Below are 20,960 nucleotides of genomic sequence, written 5' to 3'. Positions count from 1 at the left end.
AATGATGTGATTTTTTATTGGGAAATCGGCATAACTACACATTGTATTGGGGAAATTAAAAGCCTTGGGATATTTATGGGTGTGGAATAGATTCAAAACGGCGGATATAACGTGGGAGAATTGGAGATCTTTTAATTTGTAAGAAGTATATTTTGTGTTGTTTGTAGTATGTTTTGATGTCTATAATCAAAATCGGTAGGTGGAATGTATTTTGTGTGTTAGTATCTTGCTATGCCGTTTTGGTGGTTAGCATATAAAACAAAAAAATGATTACGTCGCTTGACCTCTGAGACTTACAATTATATATACAAATAAAGGATGGCGTCGCTAACCTAACACGGGTAACTTGACTCCGTCCATGAAACTAATAACTCCAAAATTTCGTACTTTCTATGTCAATTACCATTTGCAATGGACAGTTTATTTTCATGTGTGAAAAAAAAAAGATATACTAGATTTGACAATAATCTTCAAGAGCGATTTCTTCTTCATTAGGGTGGAGCCGTAGAGGGCATCCTTTCTTTTCATCCCTCTTATTCCCAAACGCTTTCTCTTATATATTAGCTTCATATCAAATTTTTTTGTTTATTTTCTCTCGTCCGGTCTCTAAACCTATTGTATCTATCTTTTCCATCAATAAATCATTTTCAACTAAACAATAAAACTAATATAAACTAATAAAAGTACAAAATAAGTTTAATAGATATAAAATTAATTAAAAATTAAAATAGTAATAGTAATAATAATAAAAAGAAAATACTATAATTTAGCCGTGGATGGTTATTATTTTTTTAGCAATTCTATATGACATGTATATTATAAGATGCGACGTCATTACAAATTTGATATTTATTTTTGTTCCTGCTTATTGTTGGTGGTCGTTACACTGTCCTTTCCTACCCCACCACAAATTTTATCCAAAATCTAACTGTTAATGCTGAATAAAATTATTAAATTAATATGGTTTTATATTACAACCATGTTTTGCAAAGTTTCTATATAATTATATTGTCTTTTCTAACTTGTTGAAGATGTAATTTTAATATCTTAAACATATTAGATGCTTAAGTTGATGTGGTGTTTTAACTAGCCTTGTTAGTTAAAACTATAAAGAATAGCCTTATTGTTATCTTTGATAGATATCTTAAATTCTTAATGAACATAACGAAGGGAGTGAGATTTTATGGGCTTTTATTATTATTATTATTATTATGAAAAGCAACGAGGGTTGTTATGGAGGTCAATCTCTTTTGTTATCTACCGTGCAAATCACATGGGCTTTCTAAATATTAAATTCGTGTAAGGCAATGCCATGATGATTGAGATTTTAGTTGCCTTATAATTTTTGGGTTGTTAAATTTTATTTTATGGAGGTTATGTTTTTTTCCATCCTTTATTACGCTAAACATGGGTGAAGCTTGCTTATGCCCCCAGATGTCTGTTACCGTTACGCTATTACGTTAAAGAATACTCTTTTATTCATGTAATTTTGTTGTTTTCCGCCTGTCAAGTGTGCTGCTATTTGGCGCCTTATAAACCTTTTGTCTTTCAAAAAAAATACATAAAGCAATAATCAAATTCCTTAATGGTATTTGGCAAGATTTTTTTTTTAAATGGACTGCATAATAATAACGTCCAAACAGGGCCGGCTCAACGAATGTGGATGCCTAAATCGAAACAAGATTTTGGGGACTTTTTATGACAATTATTATGAAAAAAAAGGTTGTTTATTTACAAGTTTCGAACTCAAAACCTATACTTTACTAACAACAAGCCTACCACCACACCAATAAATTACTTTGAGTTTACTTTACCCATTATAATATATCTTTACATAATGTTATTTTTTACTTGGAGGCCTTAACTAACTGTGGGCCTAAAGCCCTAACTTTTTTTCGCTGTCCCACGAACCATCGCAGTGTCCAAAAGTGAAAGATAAAGGGAGATCCAAAAAGAGAGTGAGAAGAGCAATCCTAATTGACTTCCATACATCAAAAATGGACTTCTTAACAACAAAGGTGATGTTGTGTCACATTCCTTGATTCTGATGAATTAAAGCTAAGTGTTTAATAGATAAAAAAAATTGAAGGCATAATGGCACATATTCACTTTGGTTTTTGTTATGGTTTATCTTTAACCAATAATACAACATGCATTGGGACTTTGATTTAGGATATTAATAAGACGTCGACTTTGAATTTTAAAAAACGATAGTTAGAATTAAAACGAAGATGAAGAATGTAGATGAAAAACAATAATAATAAAAGAAAATCAGAAGATCGAAATAGAGAGAGAAGATCTTATGAACACATCAACAAGAATTAATTTGTGTGTGATTTAATATATTAGTTAAGCTTCATTGAAATTTCCATATATATTATGTAGAAAATATTAATTCAGTTTATTCTAATTATCTCCATCATATTCGATGGCCTCTTGACCTAGCATCATTTGGTATGTATCCTCATTAAATTGATGTGGGTCCGAGTCCCGCAAAGTGGAGTATATGTGGATTTTAGAAATAGATTTAAGGTGATTTGTGTTGGCCGTTCAAAAAAAATATATTTATTTTTTCGCCATAATTAGAAGGTAATGTTTTATTATTATTCAGTTAGTCACATTGTCTCCTTGTAAACAGTTGATTAATAATACACAATGCCTATGTGTTTTCATTATTTTAATGGTTTTTACATTCTCCCCTTCTCTCTGATGCTTTTGCTACCGCATATTGGCTGATCGTTGGCCTTCCTCACCTCTCCAGTCTTCCTCTAGTGTGACAACCTTTTTTGCGGGGTTTTCATGATATAATACACGGTAACAGATGGATCTTTATCTGATAAGATTTATTATCTTCTTAAACTAACTAACTTTCAAAGTTGTTATTATTGTCTAGACAATGTCAATGACAAACATGTTAGAACGGGGTGCGCTATGTTCTATAAGATCACAAAAGAAACCCACAAATTTTAAACAAGAATATAAAAAATGGGTCCATATGACACTATTCTTAACCTATCATGTTGTCCTAAAAGGCCATATACCTATATAGACAAAATATGAGGCAGAGGATTGGAGATTGTATTTCCTATGGTCCGGTCAAGAATCTGGGGTTAATGTCCCTGGTGAAATCAATTGTTGTCATTGGCTAAAACATCAACACCAACTCTGTACCTCGTAATTTGGTCAAATCATGTCTACTACATATTTAGTATTTACTCATTTCTTTTCTCTTCTCCGAACTGAACCGGTATGTAACTTCGAAACAGGAATCAGCATTGAAACGGTATGGAAAGAATTGGTTAAGATTTAAGAACCATATTAAGCCGCTAGTTTATAACCAGGTTGGAAACCACTCCTTTAAAGATGGTTTGGAATTGGTTAAAACCAAATCAAACAAGTAAAAAACCTAAACCGGTTTGGATCCAATCCTTTTTTATTTGAAAACCAGCTGAAACAAAAAAAACCGACTTTGACTTTTGTTGATCTAAACCTGAACCGAGACCGGTTTAAGAAAAAAAAATCAAGTTTATACACTTCTATTTCAGCCCATTCAACGAAAATCAAGCATTTATAAATAAGCTTGTATCATTTTCATAAAGAAAATATTTTATTTAAGTACAAGCATTTTCTTTATAATATTTTATTTTGAATTGGAAACATTTATAAACCCTAACATCCGTCACATACTTAGTGAATTCGTATCCAGCCACCTTAATATCATCTTTTCAGGCGGGTGTTAACTTACATATGTTATTACGTTGAAAGTTAAATATATTGTATATTTATATGAAACACGGGTTGTTTCATATTTATACAAATAATTACCTTGAAAACGTATATAAATGTTTTTATTTGTTATTCACCAATTAGTTTGAAGTTCAATTTGCAAAACGTGTGGCAGTATTATATCACACATTGTCACAATGGTGACTAGCTTTTCCTAAAACTTTTCTTTCTTCAATTTGCATCATTAGTTATAAATTAAAAGCTTCTAAACATTTTCAACATGCTAATATTTATACTTTGCTTTGTTATAATTACAAACAAGGATAATTATTGTAAAATGAATGAACTATAATCTTTTTTATTGAAAAAGTTTTTGGATTTTTTGAATTCACTTGATTTTTATGATGAATAATATATTTTCATTTAGCTCTCTATGTGAGAAAAGCACTTTAGATAGTAACTTAAAGTTGGCTAAGAGAAACAATGGTGCTTTCTTAACTTTCTTCATCATACATTGAATGAGAGATTCTTTTTAGATATCAACCAAAAAAAATTTAATCTTTGATATTTCTCCCAAATATGAATGGTGTACCCCGTAATTGGGGGTCCCACATTGACCAGTCTTACGGTCAATATTAGAGAGCTAAAAATCTCGTGTCACATAATAAATCGGGTGGTGTCAAGATTTGATCCCTATACATTTTGTTAAACCTAACGGACATAATCCAATTTTTTTGCTTTTGATATTTGAAATAGAATCTGATCAGTTCTAATGATCATTTAGTGCCTTTCCACAGCTTTTGATTCTTTTTTAAAGATATCTAAGAGCATTCTCATCTCACTTCCTTATCTCCAAACCAAAAATTACACTAAAACTCATTTTATCTTCTCTCTTCATTTCAATTAAATAATACATTTTATACATTTTCTCTTTCCTTCCCTCACAACCACTTTCAAAATATATTAAATAATTATATGGGATGAACAGTAACTTTTCAAATATACAGAAAAATAACTATTTTTTCTAAAATATAAAAATTTTTCACTCACAATACCCTGAATTACTCTCTAAATTATAAAAACACCCCCTCACATAATATAAGGGGTTGAATGAGAATGCTCTTAGAGCATTCTCATCCCACCCCCTATCCCTAAACCAAAAATTACACTAAAACTCATTATATTTTCTCTCTCCATTTCAATTAAATAATACTTTTTATACCTTTTATCATTACCTTTTCTCTTTCCTTCACTCACAACCACTTTCAAAATATATTAAAAAATTATAGGGGGTGAACAGTAACTTTTCAAATATACAGAAAAATCACTACTTTCTCTAAAATATAAAAACTCTTCAGTCACAACACCCTAAATCACTCACTAAATTATAAAAACACCCCTCACATAAAAAGAGGGGTGGGATGAGAATGCTCTTAGATAATAGAGAACATATGATATTTCAAGTTATATTAATCCATGTGTTGATTAGATAAATATACATAGGTTGAGTCTAACCTAATGGGCATAAGTAAAATCTTGGTTCATTAATGAACATAATCAACTCTTTGATCATTTTGTTGAGCATATTTTGCAAAACTAAATCCATAGCAACTTGTAAATCCCAAAGTGTAACACACAAACAATTATAACAGTGACTGGCATAAGAAAATTTCATCTCAAACAATCCCTTTTGCATCTAACACTTTTTTTATCTTACAAAAGGAACTAAACTTGCATGGAAAGGTTTCCCACAAATTTTCTAAGTCATTTCTTCAAATAATTTACAACCAAAAAAAAAAAGAAGAAAGAAAAAAAGATTAATCCCCTTCACACCAAGATTCTAATTAAACCAAAACTCCTTTCAAAGTTAGTACCTTTTTCCACTTCCACAATTTCCTTCATTGAAAAAAAAAACAAAACAAAATACCCATATGATTTGATTAATCACCTAGAAATATCATAGTCATTGTACCCAAGTTGTTGCTCCATTTCCCAGCTCAACTTTGAAGCAACTCTTTCATGGCAAGGTACATACTCCTGTTATTAGTCAACCAAGCAAAGTCAAGGTCAAACAGTTGACTATTAAAATTCTTTGACCTACAAAGTCAAAGGCTTCATTACCTCCAGTTTTTTAACCAAAACCTTAGCAGTTGGCGCCAACACGATGATGTGGCGAGCACTCAGGCTGATGAACCCTTCCTCAACCGCTTTATCAATAAACGACAGTAATGAGTTGTAGTATCCATCCACATTCAACAAGCCTACCTGCAAGATTTAAAATTTTAGTTAATTACAAATTCATTTGCTTTACAAGATAACGTATGACCGAAAGTTACCGGTTTATCATGAATGCCAAGTTGAGCCCATGTGATCACTTCAAGTAGCTCTTCAAGAGTACCATATCCACCTGCATTTCATCTCACAATATGTAACTCTTTTCCAGATTAAAATACAAAAGAAAAGAAAAAAAAAAGTAAATTTTAATTTCTTGAAAGAAGTCGTCATCATCATCATCATCGTACTCAGCATATCCCACCAATAGCAAAGCTATGGTAGGGTCTGAGAAGGGTAAGATGTAGGCAGCCTTACCTCTACCCCATAGGGATAGAGAGGCTGCTTCCGGTGAGACCCCCGGCTCGATAGTAGTTTCTTGAAAGAAGTGAATTTTACTAAATTTGGTCAATTGCCTTGAGTTGATCAGAGCAGGTGATTGATTGTACACTTCAAGGAAAATAATAAATGAACTAACAAACAAATAAATATTTATGACACAAGGTTTAATCATTAAGGTGACCATCACTTTCATAGCACAACTATCTACAATTTCTTAACATGATCACAAAATTACAAAACACAAATAAAAATAAGTAAAACATTTAATGAAAGCAATGGACTTTTACTTCCAAATCTGGTGCATTTTGGTAAGTGAAAATTCCCAAAATAGCCTATCTAGAAAATAGGTTTTCAATTTTGTCTCTCCAAATTTAAGTTTTCAATTTTGTCTCATAGTTATCTTGTCGCCGATGACGTGTTAAGGAATACCGATGACGTGTTACTAAACGAACCGGAGAACGACACGTGGCCGGAATCTGGTGCTAATGTAGGGTTGAAGATGCATTTCTGGTGCTAACGTAGGGTTGAAAACGCGTTTCCGGTGCTAACGTAGGGTCGACGATGCGTTACGTAAGGTCACGACAAGTTATACGTAACGCATCGTCGACCCTACGTTAGCACCAGAAATACATCTTCATCCCTACGTTAGCACCTGATTCCTGCCACGTGTCGTTCTCCGGTTCGTTTAGTAACACATCGTCGGTATTCCCTAACACGTCGTCGGCGACAAGATAACCATGAGACAAAATTGGAAACTTGAATTTGGAGGGACAAAGTTGGAAACTCATTTTCTAGATGGACTATTTTAAGAATTTTCCCTTTTGCTAATCATAGACCAAAAGACTCAACATGTACCTTCTGCATACATTATTGTACTTTGTTATTAACAAAACCAAGTACTATATTTTCTCTCTCACTTATCTATAACCCAGAATCATTTTTCTTGATTATCAACTATAGTTAGAGAATTGGAATCATAAAAGAAGCAACTTGCAATATATCTTCTACTTTCGAGCAATTTAAAAGACAAAATCATACTTTCATATCTATAAACACTGCAGCATATTTAATTATTTAAATAAACTTACATGTGTGTATAGTATCCTTGTTTCTATTAGTTTTTATTTTATTATCCAATAAATGTTTATGGAGTGCATCCATTTTATTTTATAAAAAGGCAACAAGACCACATTCATTTTACCTCATTTTTTACTACAGTTTCATGTTGTGCATCCCTTTTATTTTATTAAAAATAACACACAGCAGCCTAGAGAGTGTGGATTATATATATATATATATATATATATATATATATATGATATTGTGGGCCCTCTATCCCACACCTAAAGTCAAGTAATTAAACTTTAGCATTTAGCAACATCTCATGCAAAGTGCAAACTACAAAATATACTCACACATTCAGTGGTCAAATGCCTATGAGATTTTAGAGAAAGAATATGAATATGAATATATGAAATTAATATGAACCTGGTAAAGCAATAAAAGCATCAGAATGCTTTGCCATTTCTGCTTTCCTTTGATGCATATCTGCAACTGCTTTCACTTCTCCTACAGTCTCACCAGTCAACTGCAAGTCAACAAAATTAAAATTTAAAAAAAATAAAAATCTAGAGAGAGTAATTCTGGAGAGAGAAATAGGACTGTTGGGCAGTAAGGCAATGATGAGGGTTGCAGGAATGGTGGACTTCCATTAATCTTTTACAGAGTCAGCATTTTTACACTGTTTGCAGTACACATACTCATACATATACATGCTGATATGTATAGTATATCTATATGTATATTCAGAAAATGACAAGGAAGAAAGGTACAAGAGGTTAACTGTGCAGGCTGAAGTTTTCAGGGAAAAATGACACCACAAAAGGAAAAAAAACATACAAATCATTTCAAAGCAAAAAAACATTATATCCATTACCTCAATTTTCTTTAATAACAAGTAAAAAAAAATTTTAACGGCCAGATATATATTTACAAACCACCACTAGTGAGGATCGAACATCTTACCATCATTTTGAAACTAAACCATCACCAAATGATATGGTGTTAATAATAACAAGTAAATGAGTAATTATCTTGATACATTTTACATACCAAGAAATAAAAATTAAATATTTTTTTAACAATAAAACTCATACCTCTCTAGGCATGAGGGTCTTGGGAATAACCCTGCAGAAGAAGAGAGACAAGAACATGACAAAAAGTTAGTTTAAAATCAATAAAAACCCCAACAACAAACACACTGATTCTGTTCCTAATGTTACACTTAATTAAAAATCTTACCTTTTTACGGTCATAATAATAAATAATTAAGTTTAACACTCCATTACTTATTACTTACCCTATAACATGGCGACCACCCTCATGAACAGCTTGAGAAACCAACCCCATTAACCCAATGCTTCCTCCTCCATACACCAGATCAATGTTTCTTGAAACCTAAAAATAAAAATCACATCTTTTTCACATTACATGCAAAGAACACATTTTTATTGTTCATTGATGAAATTACAAGAATCTTGGAAACAAAGAACACATTTTTATTCTTGATTTTGGAACAAAACCCTCAAAGCTTCAAGCTTTTTGCTCAAAGATGAAACCAAAATCTTGAAAAATGAAAAAAAAAAAAAAAAAAAACACATTCCAGCAATAAAGAAAAAAGATAAAACAAGATTCAAAACAAAAGGTGACTTTTTCAAGAAACCCATAAAAATAGAACAAAAAAGATATTGAAAATCCCAAAAAAGAAGCAAAATTTGTTAGTGTTACCAGTTCTTTTCCAAGCTCAATAGCAGCATCTTGATAGCTGGTCTTCTTGCCTTGACTACTTCCACAGAAAACACAAATTCTTTTGAACTTTGATATAGCAGCAGAAGCAGCATCTTTCTCCATTTCACTCCTGTCTCTATCTACTTTTCCTTTTTATAACAATAATAATAATAATAATAATAATAATAATAATAATGGAAAGAAGAATCTACTCTGTTTAAAGCTTTCAAGAAACACACACACACACACAATAAGCACAAATAGCGTGTGACAGAAGATAGCAAGCACCACAGCCTGCAGGATTTATTAAACAATATTTGAGGGGTGGGGGTGATTGTCTACTCTTATTCTGTCTAGTCCTTTTGGCTTGACCATTCATTAATCGTGCTTGTATTTATAAAGAGGATTTGGCACGTGAGAGACCTCGTATGCCATACATTGGTTAGCACGTGTGGGATACCATCATCATCATCGTCATCATCGTCGTACTCAGTATATCCCACCAATAGCAAAGCTATGGTAGGGTCTGAGGAGGGTAAGATGTAGGCAGCCTTACCTCTACCCCATAGGGATAGAGAGGCTGCTTCCGGTGAGACCCCCGGCTCGATAGTAGTTTTGCATCAAGCCTTGGACATAAGGCACATAGCACTCAATCATCGGGACACCGGCTGATCGGTGCATGTACCCTTATCTTTCAGCTATCAACGCCACTACATGATGCCTGATTAACCGTCCGTCACTTTTAACGTTATTTTCACGAGATTAGTAAAATAACGTCAAAATTAGTGCAATTTCACTTTTGCCCACCCGAGGGTTCACACATATATACATCATATGTGCGCACCGCAAGCAGGGCTAAACGTGTGGGATACCACCATACACTTATTTTCAATTCAAATTTCATGTTTAATTATACAAGTTTAATCCATTATAAAAGACATTTTTAATATTCACAAACATGTACTCAATATCGAACATAAAAGAAAACTGGTTCAATCAATTATATTGGTGGCGCGTTGGTGTTGGTGTTGGTGTTGGTGTTGGGTTCACAATGATAGTATCCACTCAAGCAAGAGATTTAAGATAGAGAATATTATTGAAGATATAAAAGTGTTGAGCTTCGGATTAAAAATGGAATGAGTGGGTTGGATTTTTAGATTGGGCAAAGTGAAATATGTTAACTGCGTAACCTTTGTATGTTGACTTTGCCTTTCCAGCTAGCTTCTTGTTAGCAAGGAATGGCTTTGTTTAATGGAAATAAGAAGTTCAAGAAAAAAAAAAAGAAATACTCAACATATACATTTTGAATAACATTGTGTTATTTTAATAGCACCTACGATGGGACGTCACTATTTCAATAATATTTAGTTTGTGTTATCTTTGGTGGTGTTATTTATGAGCATAAGCAATGGGGACGTCACTATGGTGAAGATAGACGGAGAAGCCTCAAGCTCATAGCGCAATACATGGGTTTGTCTATGGTTGAAGGTTTAGATGTTAGAGTTTGTTTATGGCATACAAGCGCATTCGGGCTCCTTAGAAACCTTTGTTTGTTTTTTCTTTATTTTCTAAGAAAAAGATAATAATATTTATATACAGTGTAGAAATATATAAACTTTTTAAATTTTTGTAAAATAAGTTTCATAATTTATAACTATGAAATTTGGGTTATATTTAATATTTAATAAAGTTTAAAAAAATTGTATTTTAAAATTTAAAATTTCACATATCTTATCTTACTATATTAATAAAAAAAATGTTGGTCAAGCCTACATTTCTTCTAATTTCTAATCTCTTATCTCATTCATTCTAGTTATTCATGAGTCATGGGTTAAAATCATTTTGCTAAGCGGGCTATAACATAGTGTGGATTTTATAAGATAGTGTCATTTTAATACCCGAAGTTTGACAAACTACGCAACTTTAGCACATTTTTTAAATTTCTTGCAAATCAACACACGACGTTTCCAAAACCATGCTATTTTAGTAATTTTTGTTAACCCGTTTGTTTTTTCCTTTAAGTACATTAAATTAATTCATAAGTATTTTGATAATCACAATTGAAATAACGAACCTTATTTATTTTTATCATTTGATATATCCCGTGTAATACACAGGTACAAAAGCTAGTTTATAATATATAAATACATTTTTTGTATTTTAGTTAACTGTTTAATGCTTTAAGCATAACAAATTTATTGTAATAAATATTTTGGTTATGAAAAAGAAATACAAAAGATGATGATAATGATGTGGACAATGTATGGACAATGGATGAGGAAATGATAGATGGATTACTTGGAAAATGATGAAGGATGGTGATATGAAACATCCCTAGTGGCGTATGACTTGTGCATTACAAATGGTCTAACCGGCTAAGTGTTATTTTAAATATATAAGTATCTATGTATATTATTAAAATAAAACTATATGGATCCATGCTTTATTTTCTAGAGCATCCACATGTGATGCCACATAATACAATTTCCACTTATATAAATATCATATAATTCATTAATTAATGTATTCTATAATCATAATCATTAATCACACCCAATTGTTTCCTTTCAAATAACTGTTCTCTCAAGCCATCAGATTGCTTTATTTGTAAACGAAGACTTCTCACGCATTTGTCCCGAATTCACGGGTAAATGTCTCACCAAACCCAGATAGCTCTTAAACGGGTTATAACATCTCATTATATTAAAAATTAATCTCATCAAATATTTGATATGAAAATCCTATAAAATAGAGATATACTAAAAATTAATATCCTATTTTATTTAAAAAAAGATATTATTTATAATTATTAATTAAGAAACAATTTTATAATAAAGAAAATAAACAGGTAATGGGTATCACCAAACTCAGATAGCTTTTAAACCGGATTATAACATATCATTTATTTATGAAACCGTTTCACCATCAAACCTCAAGTATATTAATTATTAACTTTCTTACAATAAATAAAATTAAAATCCAAATATACATATATAAATATTAAAAACGAATAATGTAAACAACCTCGTAATACGAAGGATAAAATCTAGTATATATATAATATTAAACGACATGCATCTATAACTTCTAGAAAACTTGTTTTATACTTTATAAATGACTGGATGCTATTCATTTTGTGTCGGGATTTAAGATTTAAAGGTTCAAAAAAAAAAGAAAAAGAAAAAAACATGTGGGCATTGGCTTATCAAAGTTTGTACCTAATCCCGTAGTCCACCCTCACTTGTTGGACACAGTGTTGTATTCATAGGAAACACTTATTTTTTATTATTCCTCATTTTTGCCCATAACAATTTCACCAGCCACGCTATGCTGTCCCCGACTCCCATCCTTACCATCTTCCCCATTTTGTTCGGTACCTCACTAAATATAATGGGGAAAGTTAATATACAAATTAAATTAGCATGTCAACTGCGAAAATCATGTAGTGTAATTATATATATACAAATAGGGTAATTATGTAATTATATCGTAATGTAATTACACTATATTGTATATAATTACATTATGTTGTACATTTTGATAATTTATCAATTGATTTTACTAGGTAGGTCCATCACAAAAACAAAATGAATAGCTTACCAGCTTATAGCGCCGATAGCTCCAAAACTCAAGCGGAAAAATGGTTAAAAGCATATATTGATGGGACAACAGTAATGGTCAGAAGTTTGCATGCGTCAAATACAAAGGCATGCCAACTGCAACTAATGTTGTAAAAATCCCGACTACGAGCCAATTAATTCCCAATTAATCACTAGTCGCTACTCCACCAATTTGTCGACGATTAATCTTAATTTGTCCAAAATAAGTCAAAATTGAAAATTTTATACATAAAATTTGGAATATATATAGTATATTTGAAAATTGACATATAAATTCCAATCCGATCAATCCTAACAAATCTCTATGAATCCTGATTAATCGCTAGGTCCTATCCCACCGTCCGACTAACGTCTAGCGATTTCTACGACACTGACTGTAAAACATGGTTGACTGTTCACCTATAAAATTAACCATTGATAAATTTTAGAAGTAGATTTAGAAAACAGAGATTTAAAAAAAAAATACATGACAATAACCAAATACAACAAAATAGTAGGTATATTCATTTTATTTATACTTCATAATCCCCAAATGGGTTTTTCTGCCAATTCATCTAGTTTTCCTACATAGTTCCCACTAATATATTATTTGTTTACTATTTACTATTTACTATTATTAAATACCCGTATATGAGGGAACTGTCGGGCATTGGAAAATTAATATTTCTTATAATTATGCATATTTTGCTTCTTCAGGCTTGCACGCGGGTTCATTACCCCCATGTTTTCTTGTGTTTACAAAGGATAATTTCAAAAACTAAAAATGAACTTTTTTTAGAACGCGACTACCTTCTTGTATCTAGGCTATCGTACTCTTCAAATTTGGAGAGCCCTGATGCCCCACTCTGGCCAAAGTATGTTGTCTTAACCAAGTCCACACTGGCTTCAGAATTTGGCTTGCTAGTAGTGAGGTTGAAGCCAAAGAAAGAAAGGTTATTGAAGACGACCCGGTATTGATGACCAAGCGGCAATACACAATGACTAGAAAACTGGTGCCGTTGTGGCCGAAGTTACCAATGATGCCATCATCGATATATATAGAGTTCGATTAAGAGCGAGGACAACAAATGCTACTAGATGATAGGGGGTGCGGTTTTATCACCTTATGAATCCTAAGGTGGATAGACGTTGGTTACTGGGTTGAGGATGAATAGGTTATTTTTAAGTAAAGTACTTAAATACTCATTTTTGTTTGTGAGAAAAATAAAATTGTTAATTTACACAAATTTAGCAGAAATTTTAAAAGAACTTATTAAGTAAGGAAATGAAAGACAGAGAGGTTTGCGTTCCCGAGTTTCAATTAAGAAAAAAAAATTAATAAAAAGTGTTTTCTCTAGTTTCATTTCAAGAAAGGAAAAGAAAGTGAGAGCTTTTGTAATGCGAATTTTTTCTTTCCATTTTGAAAGGAATTTGATGGAAAGAAAGGAAATGAAAATGAAAAGAATAGAAAAGAAAAGAAAGGAATGAAAATGTCTTCTTTTCCTTTCATTTCCTTTGTTAAGTGAGCTCGGGAACAAAACGTTTATGTTAAAACCTAAGCGTGTTACAAACTGAAAAGTGTGATTACTCTTACCAAACAACCTAGTATCCAAATTTTGTTCGAAAACAAGATTTGACATTCTTATAGCTTCAACCATGTTGATTGCAAAGAATATCGGGTACCAAATTAATAGAAATTCATGATTATTCATATTAGACTTTTTAATTAAATTAACAAATTGCGTACTAGTTGTTAAAAGATATCCACCTGTTTACGTCTTAGCTTGTTTTGTATGGCTTTTACAGAAGATAAGGTACAAAAAAACCCACACAAATTCAAGGTGAGGAGACATTTGGTCCCCATCCAATATGCATAGAAACATCACATTAATGCCATTAACATGGGACACTAGAAAAGACAACTCCCTTATTCTATCTGCATACAATGTGGAGTTGTGGTCACACACGCGTGTGTTTGCCTATTTATATATATAAGTAGCGTGCACGTAACGTTGCAACCTTAAAACTGCAATGACAGTGTGATCATTATACGACAAGTCATTTAACTAAGATCAAGCGATGGAAAGTTATAAGACGGTTTGATTAATCTTATCTAGTCCCTTCATTTCAGGACAAACAGAACTTTATTTGAGTGATTACTTAATGGTGAGGAAGAATTTGGGTTTTATGTGTTAAATCGATTGAATTACTTTATGCAAATGTTGTATACACTAATTAATTAATTACATGGTTGTTTGTTAATAAGCGATCAAGCCCAAACACAAACTTCACTTACGGTGGCTCAAGCAGGATTGAAATTGTGTTGTACAATTACAAATGTGCAATTATACACTTTTAAATACATGGTATAACAACATTGTCATATGATGTAACAACAATTATAAATAGTAAAACAAACAATTATATCATTTAGATGTGCTGTATTTCACATGTGTAAATTGACATACTAAGAGCATGTTTGGGATTGAGTTTGAGAAGCACTTGTGGCTTATTCAAAAAGTCAAGATTTGGGCTTTTGGAAAACTGTGTTTTAACCCTTTCAAAAAGCTAAAATAAAAAAGATTTTTATGATTGCCGGACACATATTAATATATTGGCCTTTTGAAAATACCAATAAGCCAATAAACATTTTTCAAACTCAATCCCAAACATGCTCTAATATCTCTTGTTGGAAGAACTAACAACGTATATATAACACACATCAAAGTACTACCCCGTGTCATAGAGTACCTGGTGTCTTTAATAAAATTAAATAACAATAAATAAATTATTTGGCTAGTCCTAAATAAGAATTCTAAAATTAAGAGATGTTAGATTCTAATAATCTCAACTTTCATCTATTGACCGAAGCTAAGTCTATTTTAAGAAATGTACCACAACTGTCCTAACTTTCAACATATTTTCTTCCACCAAGCTTAAAAACATGTTTGGCTAAGCTTTTAAAACTTGCTTATATACTTATTTGTTTTTCAAAAAGCAAATAAGTATGTTTGGGTATCACAAAAGCACCTTTTGTTTTTGCCTTTTTTTATGGGCTAAAAAGTTGTTTTTCAGAAGCAATAAGTCCAAACCTTTTGTTTTACGTTTTGCTTTTAGAATACCAAATTACAAATATACTCACCATTCCATCATCTGTAAAACTAGCAAATTATAAAAATGTCATTTTTTGTCATTATACCTTCTTTTGGTTTTTCAAACCACAAAACCTAATCCAAAACACTTTTTTAAAAAAACTACTTTAGAAAAGACTATAAGTAAATAAGCACTTTTAAAGTTAAATAGACTTAGCCAAGCACCCTCTAACCTAAATATTTTTGCTAATGTGGTTGCTTACTAACACAAAACTTTGCTGACTTAGTTGCTTATGTGGCAACCATCACCACCTCCACCCCCAACCCCACCACCACCACAATCATCATCCCTATCACCACTAATCACCTCACTGGAATCCATCTCTTTTTATCCATTTCTCCACTCCGCGATCACCATTGCTAATCGGAACACCCCCTAACCATCACCTTGAATCATCATGGAGACCTGTTGGTTACCTGTATCCGCTCTACTCCAGTGCCGAAGTTCTTCGTTGCCGAAAACACCATCGTCACCATCACTCACTAATGACATCATCACCATTGTTTTTTTGTTGCTAGAATCGAAAGACTCGCCAGGGAAGGTGGTCAACGACGCCCCACTCTCCCTCTCTCTACTAGAATTTTCCGTGGTGATGTTGTCAGATTGCAATGGTGGGTGATGGTGGTGGATGTGGTTGTTGTCGGATAAGCAGCCGAAGTCAGCAAATAACTAAGTTTTTGTGCCACTTAAACAGCCACATCACCAAAAACTAATTCGGTTAAACTCTGTTAATAAAAAACTTGGTGGAGAAAAATAGATTGAAAGTTAAAATCGTCTTAGTACACTACTTGAGTCATTGCGGCCCGCCAATAGGTTAAAGTTATATTATTAAAATCCAATATCCATAAAATAAATCCAACCATTTAACTTATAATCACCTTATATCAATGATTAAATTCAAGATTGTTTTTAAAAAAATGTAAAACCGATAGAAGCTTGTTTTCCAATATTTGTTGACTTTAGTCAAACATACATGTGAGATGATATATGGTAATCATAAGATAGGCAAGTACAGAAAATGGCATTTGGGTGGTGGATTGGTTTCATACTTATCCGGTGTCACTCCCTCACACCCCTTAACACGTATGCCTCACCCCCCATAGCTTTCTTCCTGTCCGCGCATTTCCTCACACACACCATCTAAGTGGTATCGAGTCGGGTATTATTGGTACCAATCCCGTACCACCTTTTAAGGTTTCAGGATTTTTGCGGTATCTGTTTTTATCGAATTTTGCTTTCGGTAACATACTGTACCAAGCATTTTAGAAACCGCTATCAATTTTTTACGAATTTTGGTATAGTTGCTGGTACTTCGAGGCTTCGAGCTCATCCCTATCCCAATTTCCATCAAAAACTGCATTTAAGCATTATATTCATTAAAATCTATAATATATATAAAAGAAAACCCTAAAATCCTACGTGTCGCGATGTGGTCGCTCTCCCATTTTATGAAAGCCATCAGATTGTTTGATTTTTAAACGGAGGCATCATAGTGATTTAACCCAAATTCATTGGTATAGGTCTTACCAAAATCAGATAGCTCTTAAACGGGTTATAACATCTCATTAAATTAAAAATTAATCTTACCAATTATTTGATATAAAAATCCTAAAAAATAGGGATATACTAAAATTTAATATCTAATTTAAAAAGAAAAAAATATTATTTATAATTAATAAACAATTTTATAGTAAAAAACGAAGTCATGGGTCACCAAATCCAGATAGCTTTTAAACGTGTTATAACATATCAATTATTTATGAAACATTTTCATCACCAGACCTTAAGTATATTATTAACTTTCTTACAATAAAGAAAATTAAAATCCAAAAAATAAATATTAAAAAACAAAAAATGTAAAATAACCATTCTCTCAAGCCATCAGATTGCTTTAAAATCCAAAAAATAAATATTAAAAAACGAAAAATGTAAAACAACAATTCTCTCAAGTCATTAGATTGTTTTATTTGTAAATGAAGGCTTCTCACGCATTTGACCCGAATTCACGGGTGAAGGTCTCACCAAACTCAGATAGCTCTTAAACGGGTTATAACATCTCATTATATTAAAAATTAATCTCATCAAATATTTGATATGAAAAACCTATAAAATAGGGATATACTAAAAATTAATATCCTATTTTATTTAAAAAAAGATATTATTTATAATTAAGAAACAATTTTATAATAAAGAAAATAAACGGGTAATAGGTATCACCAAACCCATATAGCTTTTAAACCGGATTATAATATATCATTTATTTCTGAAACCATTTTATCATCAAACTTCAAGTATATTAATTATTAACTTTCTTACAATAAATAAAATTAAAATCCAAATATATATATATATATATATATATATTAAAAACGAATAATGTAAAACAACCCTCGTAATACGGGGGATAAAATCTAGTGTAAAATAAAGAAGATACATTGATAAAGATTATAAAATCATCGTTATGATGATTATAGTTTCGAATTATAATTAAGTAAAGTAATTGGTTTGGAGGGGAAACTACACAAGAATATAATGATTGGAAAGGGCATTTATATTTGCTTAAGACAAGTGATGTGATGACCTACCCTTTAAATCTTTCGTTTTAGGCATTTTTGTGAAAAGTATTAAATTCAAATTGTCTTGCGTAATAATTCATTCTTTTTTCTTATTTTGTAATCAATGTTAAAAGTCAAGAGATTCATATAAACACATGGACAAAACGTTCATGCTTTATTTGTTTTTCCCACTCTATCTTTGGTTTCATCTCATCTCCTAAATTCTTTTTAAAGAGTATATACATGTACATGTAGTGTATATAATATACATGTATATAGACAACAGACTATAAATATTTTAACTTATAGTACACATGTATTTAGACAAAAGACGAGAGATATTTTAACTTATAGTGTATATACACATGTATTTAGACAAAAGACTATAAATATTATAGTTAAAAATATCTTAAATATATTATTATTATTTGTTTTATTGCGAATGCTTTTATATGTATATTCTCAAAAGACTGAGTCATTTAGGGTCTCTTTAGTATGGGGTAATGGAATGGGTGATCGAATGGAATGAGCGAGAGAATGAAATGGACAAGGTAATGGAATGAATAATTACCATTCCATTAAGATGTTTGGTTACATTGGGGAATGAAATGGCTTATCACTTTGTGTTGTTTGGTAGGCTAGAAAATACCGAAATAAAATAAAGATAGTGGTGAGCGGCGGTGGTGGTGGTAGTGGTGGGTTGTGAGCAGTATTGGTAGTGATGGTGGGTGGTGGCGATGGGCGGGAGCTGGGAGTGATGGTTGGTGCCGATTGATGATAGGTGGTAGTGACAAGCGGTAGTGGTGGGTGGCGGGTGGTGGTGGTGATGGCCGGGAGCGATGGTTGGTGGTAGTGGGTGGTTGGCAGTGGGTGATGGTTGTGGTGAGAGTGCAATGGGTGGTGGTGGGAGGGTGTTGGAGGTTTTATGGTGTGAAAGAGGGATGGAATGAAAAAAAAAACAAGGATGATGGATGAAATAAATTTAAGATGTTTTAGGGGAAATGCAATGGACATAGTAATGGGTGATTCCATTTCATTAACCAACCAAACACTTTTTTTTTCATTCCTCACAATTAGGGGTGTTCTTCGGGTTTGTTTTTCGGGTTTTCCGGGTCGGGTTCTTCGGGTTTCAAAGTTTTAAATCTTGACCCGAAACCCAACCCAAATCTCTCACGGGTTTTTCAGGTTCGGGTAATTTGGGTTCGGGTTTTTTCGGATTGGGTTAATCGGGTTTCGAGTATCCTAGAAAACAAACAAACAAAAGAAAAAAAAAACACAAAAACAAAAAAAAAAATTAAAAACTACAATGCTAAAATTAAAAGAATATATACTTTTTTACTTATAACACAAATAATCAAATAACAAACCAACATAACTTGATAAAACAATTCAATAAAAGAGTTAGATTATTTATTCATTTATTTATTGTAAACACGAGAATTCAGAAAACTCACAAGGCTTCGTCAATATTATGCTAACTAACAGGGTAAGATAACTTGCATCTTGTACTGGTGTCTTCAGTTTGGTAGGAGAACAGTGGAAACAAAGTGCAAACCCGAGACCTCAAATAAAGAGAAATCGGGTGATTACTTTTACTGCCTTACAGTTACACCAACACTCATCAAACAGTGAAAAGTGGTTTTGTTATGTGCTTGCCGACTAATACTACAAAAGACATGATCATTATGCACATAATTAAATGTTTAAAACGACCCGGTGCACCAAAACTCTCGGCGTACATCTCCATGGGTTCACCAAGAAGTTAATAATAAAGTTTGTGACTAGATTTTGAGACCCATAATGTCTCCCCTTTTGTTGAGCTTGTCTCACTTTATCAAGTTGTTTCATGTCTCACCCCTCATCACTTTGTCCATCACCCCTACCTTCTCTTTCTTCACATTCATAGATGCATGGGTCCAAGTTGAAGTTATTATTATACATGCAAGATTCAACACCCTTAGCTCAAGTTTTCATGTGCCAAAAAGACCAAAACATAAGACACACAACAAAACCACTATTCGGTTATCATGGTTATCTGATAAGTGTGTTTGCCGACGAGGCTAGTACAAAGGAAACGTGTTAGAACACTCGAGTGAAAAGGGACAATAGTATATGAGCATGTACAATATGTCCACTCTTCATGGAAAGCCTGTCAACAAACCACTAACTTTCATCAATCAAAAGATAAGAGAAAAGAGTAGATACACACACATACAAATGATACCAAGTCATGAATCACAATCTTTTTTGTGTCTAATTGTTTTACAACACGTAGTTGAGTGCTGGCATATCTTTTCAGTTTTGTACTCTTATCTCTGGTTGTGATGGTACCCATATGGCATTCATGATCTTACACAGTTACACTTAACTTGGACCATCTACATCAACATTAACAATTGAATAATTGCATGGGATAATGTTGGTTTACTAGCAAACAATACTATAATAATGCTTAATGTCACTCTTTTGGCTTCAAGTGAAAGATAACCAAGGCATAAGGAATCATTGATGTCACACATAGTGTCTA

General features: G+C 32.2%; 2 protein-coding genes across 2 annotated transcripts in view; one reads left to right on the top strand and one right to left on the bottom strand.

Moving 5' to 3' along the window:
- LOC143539982 (aquaporin PIP2-1-like) overlaps positions 1–20,960 on the top strand; it is a 179,774-nt gene that overhangs the window by 94,572 nt on the left and 64,242 nt on the right. The gene's annotated exons all lie outside the window — the stretch shown is intronic.
- On the bottom strand, positions 5,534–9,320 carry LOC143539957 (cytokinin riboside 5'-monophosphate phosphoribohydrolase LOG3-like). Its single transcript, XM_077033138.1, has 7 exons — positions 9,127–9,320; positions 8,699–8,796; positions 8,496–8,526; positions 7,828–7,927; positions 6,063–6,133; positions 5,848–5,991; positions 5,534–5,763 (listed from the first exon to the last, which is right to left on the bottom strand). Exons 1-7 carry the CDS (start codon positions 9,247–9,249, stop codon positions 5,671–5,673), a joined length of 660 nt encoding a protein of 219 aa, XP_076889253.1. The 5' UTR covers positions 9,250–9,320; the 3' UTR covers positions 5,534–5,670.

Source organism: Bidens hawaiensis, unplaced genomic scaffold (genome assembly GCF_021521415.1).
Source record: "Bidens hawaiensis isolate Kalapana, Puna unplaced genomic scaffold, B.hawaiensis_p1.1 tig00012097_1, whole genome shotgun sequence".
NCBI classification, from domain to species: domain Eukaryota; kingdom Viridiplantae; phylum Streptophyta; class Magnoliopsida; order Asterales; family Asteraceae; genus Bidens; species Bidens hawaiensis.
Note: the sequence above shows the minus strand (reverse complement) of the source record. Positions and strands in the feature narration are given on the sequence as shown.

What these genes read in the sequence shown, in the direction of transcription:
- LOC143539957 (XM_077033138.1), bottom strand. Translation starts at nt 9,249, where the DNA reads ATGGAGAAAGATGCTGCTTCTGCTGCTATATCAAAGTTCAAAAGAATT. An exon ending in TTGGCATTCATGATAAACCG is followed by an intron (nt 5,992 to 6,062) that starts GTAACTTTCGGT and finishes TAAATCTTGCAG; the next exon opens with GTAGGCTTGTTGAATGTGGA. An exon ending in TTTTGGTTAAAAAACTGGAG is followed by an intron (nt 5,764 to 5,847) that starts GTAATGAAGCCT and finishes GACTAATAACAG; the next exon opens with GAGTATGTACCTTGCCATGA.